The sequence below is a fragment of the Mus pahari genome, chromosome 22 (genome assembly GCF_900095145.1).
Source record: "Mus pahari chromosome 22, PAHARI_EIJ_v1.1, whole genome shotgun sequence".
NCBI classification, from domain to species: domain Eukaryota; kingdom Metazoa; phylum Chordata; class Mammalia; order Rodentia; family Muridae; genus Mus; species Mus pahari.
The window spans coordinates 46488221-46489852 of NC_034611.1; the positions used below are offsets into that span (position 1 = coordinate 46488221).

A 1632-nucleotide genomic window follows, 5' to 3' on the forward strand; every position below is an offset into this window, starting at 1 on the left:
AACTCACTTGGTAGACCAGGCTGGCCTCGAACTCAGAAATCCGCCTGCCTCTGCCTCCCGAGTGCTGGGATTAAAGGCCTGCGCCACCAGACCCGGCTTTTGTTGTTGTTGTTGTTTTGTTTGTTTTTTCGAGACAGGGTTTCTCTGTGTAGCCCTGGCTGTCAATCACAATATTCTCACCTTTTTGGTGGCTCCATCCTTGCCCTTCTTAGGGGACACAGAGCACTGGCTGGGGCTGCTCTCAGGTGCCAGCCCTGTCCCAGACTCAGCTTCCATCTCCTCACTATCACAGTCTGACCTCTTTCTCTTCCTCTGTGTTAGGTTAGTGCTCTCTGCCACCTCCTCAAACTCTACGATGTATGGATAAAGTTCATTCACCATGTGGAGAACCTGACCAGGCAGCAGCTTCATCTCTTGGTCCTTCCCGATGACGACCGAGTCAATGCTGGTGGGATTGACCCCCATCTGTGGATACACCATTGTAATGTAAGTGTAATAGCAGTAATGCCATCGGTAATCGAGCTGATACTATATTAACTGCTTACTCTCCCCGCCTGTCATTCACCCCATCACTTCCCCATGACAGAGGAGCGTCCATCAGCTGACACAGGCAGTCGAAAGCAACAGCATAAGAAAACTATCAAGTGTAAAACTGGAAAAACACGTCATGAACACACATACCTGCTGTACTTTGACATATCCCTTGTTACACTCTGCTTTCAATTGTACTGAAAGAAATAAGAAAACATTAAACACAAATGCAACCAAAACTGGGTACTCTGTTGTTCCCCAAAGGACAACAAAGCTTGACTGCTGCAGACAACCCCCAGCTGAGCCTGTTCTGCTTGTGCCTGGGCCTACAAATCCCACCAATTTCTAATAGCTTCAAGCCTGTCCATAAACTGTCCGTGGTGGTGAGATTACCACGGTGGAAACCTCGGACTTGGAAAGTAGAGTCCAGATCAGTCCAAGGCCGGCCTTGGCTGCCTAGCCAGTGTGTGAGGTCAGTCTGGAATACGTAAGAACATCTTAACTGCCCACGCACACACACACACACACGCATTATATTAGTGCGTGTAGTCTGTTACCTACTGCTAATATTCTGGCTGAAACCCTGGGTGGTGAGGGGAGTGAAGGCTGGAAAGATGGCTCACTGGCTAATAGTACTCACTTACTGCTGCTTTTCCCAGAGAGCCTAAGTTTGGTTCCCAACACTGGACGGCTCATTACCACCTCTGACCCCAGGTCCAGAGGAATCTGAAGCCGCTGGCCTCCACATACACCCACACAGACACACATATAATTTTAAAAATAATAAAAATAAATCAGAAAAGCAAACAAGTGCTCAGTGTCTTTCACTCTTTGAAGCTGGTTGCAGTGGTACACACCTTTAAATCCCAGCACTTCAGAGGCAGAAACGGGAGGAGCTCTGTGAGGTAGAGACCAGCCTGGTCCATATAGTGAGCTCCAGGACAGCCAAGGCTACAAAGTGAGTCGAAAGAAAAGAAAAGAAAAGAAAAGAAAAGAAAAGAAAAGAAAAGAAAAGAAAGAAAGAAAGAAAGAAAGAAAGAAAGAAAGAAAGAAAGAGAGAGAGAAAGAAAGAGAGAAAGAAAGAAAAGAAAGAAAAGAAAA

The 1632-nt window shown here is 46.6% G+C and overlaps 1 protein-coding gene across 4 annotated transcripts in view; it reads right to left on the bottom strand.

Moving 5' to 3' along the window:
• Aptx (aprataxin) overlaps positions 1-1632 on the bottom strand; it is a 19180-nt gene that overhangs the window by 9094 nt on the left and 8454 nt on the right. For 3 of the 4 annotated variants that reach the window (XM_029533442.1, XM_029533441.1, XM_021222242.1), the window contains exons 3-4: positions 682-728; positions 181-465 (exon numbers count right to left, since the gene is read on the bottom strand). In XM_029533442.1, the coding sequence (XP_029389302.1) occupies positions 181-465; positions 682-728 (332 nt within the window). The remainder of the gene's footprint in view (positions 1-180; positions 466-681; positions 729-1632) is intronic. The other variant, XM_029533444.1, reaches the window with a different exon arrangement.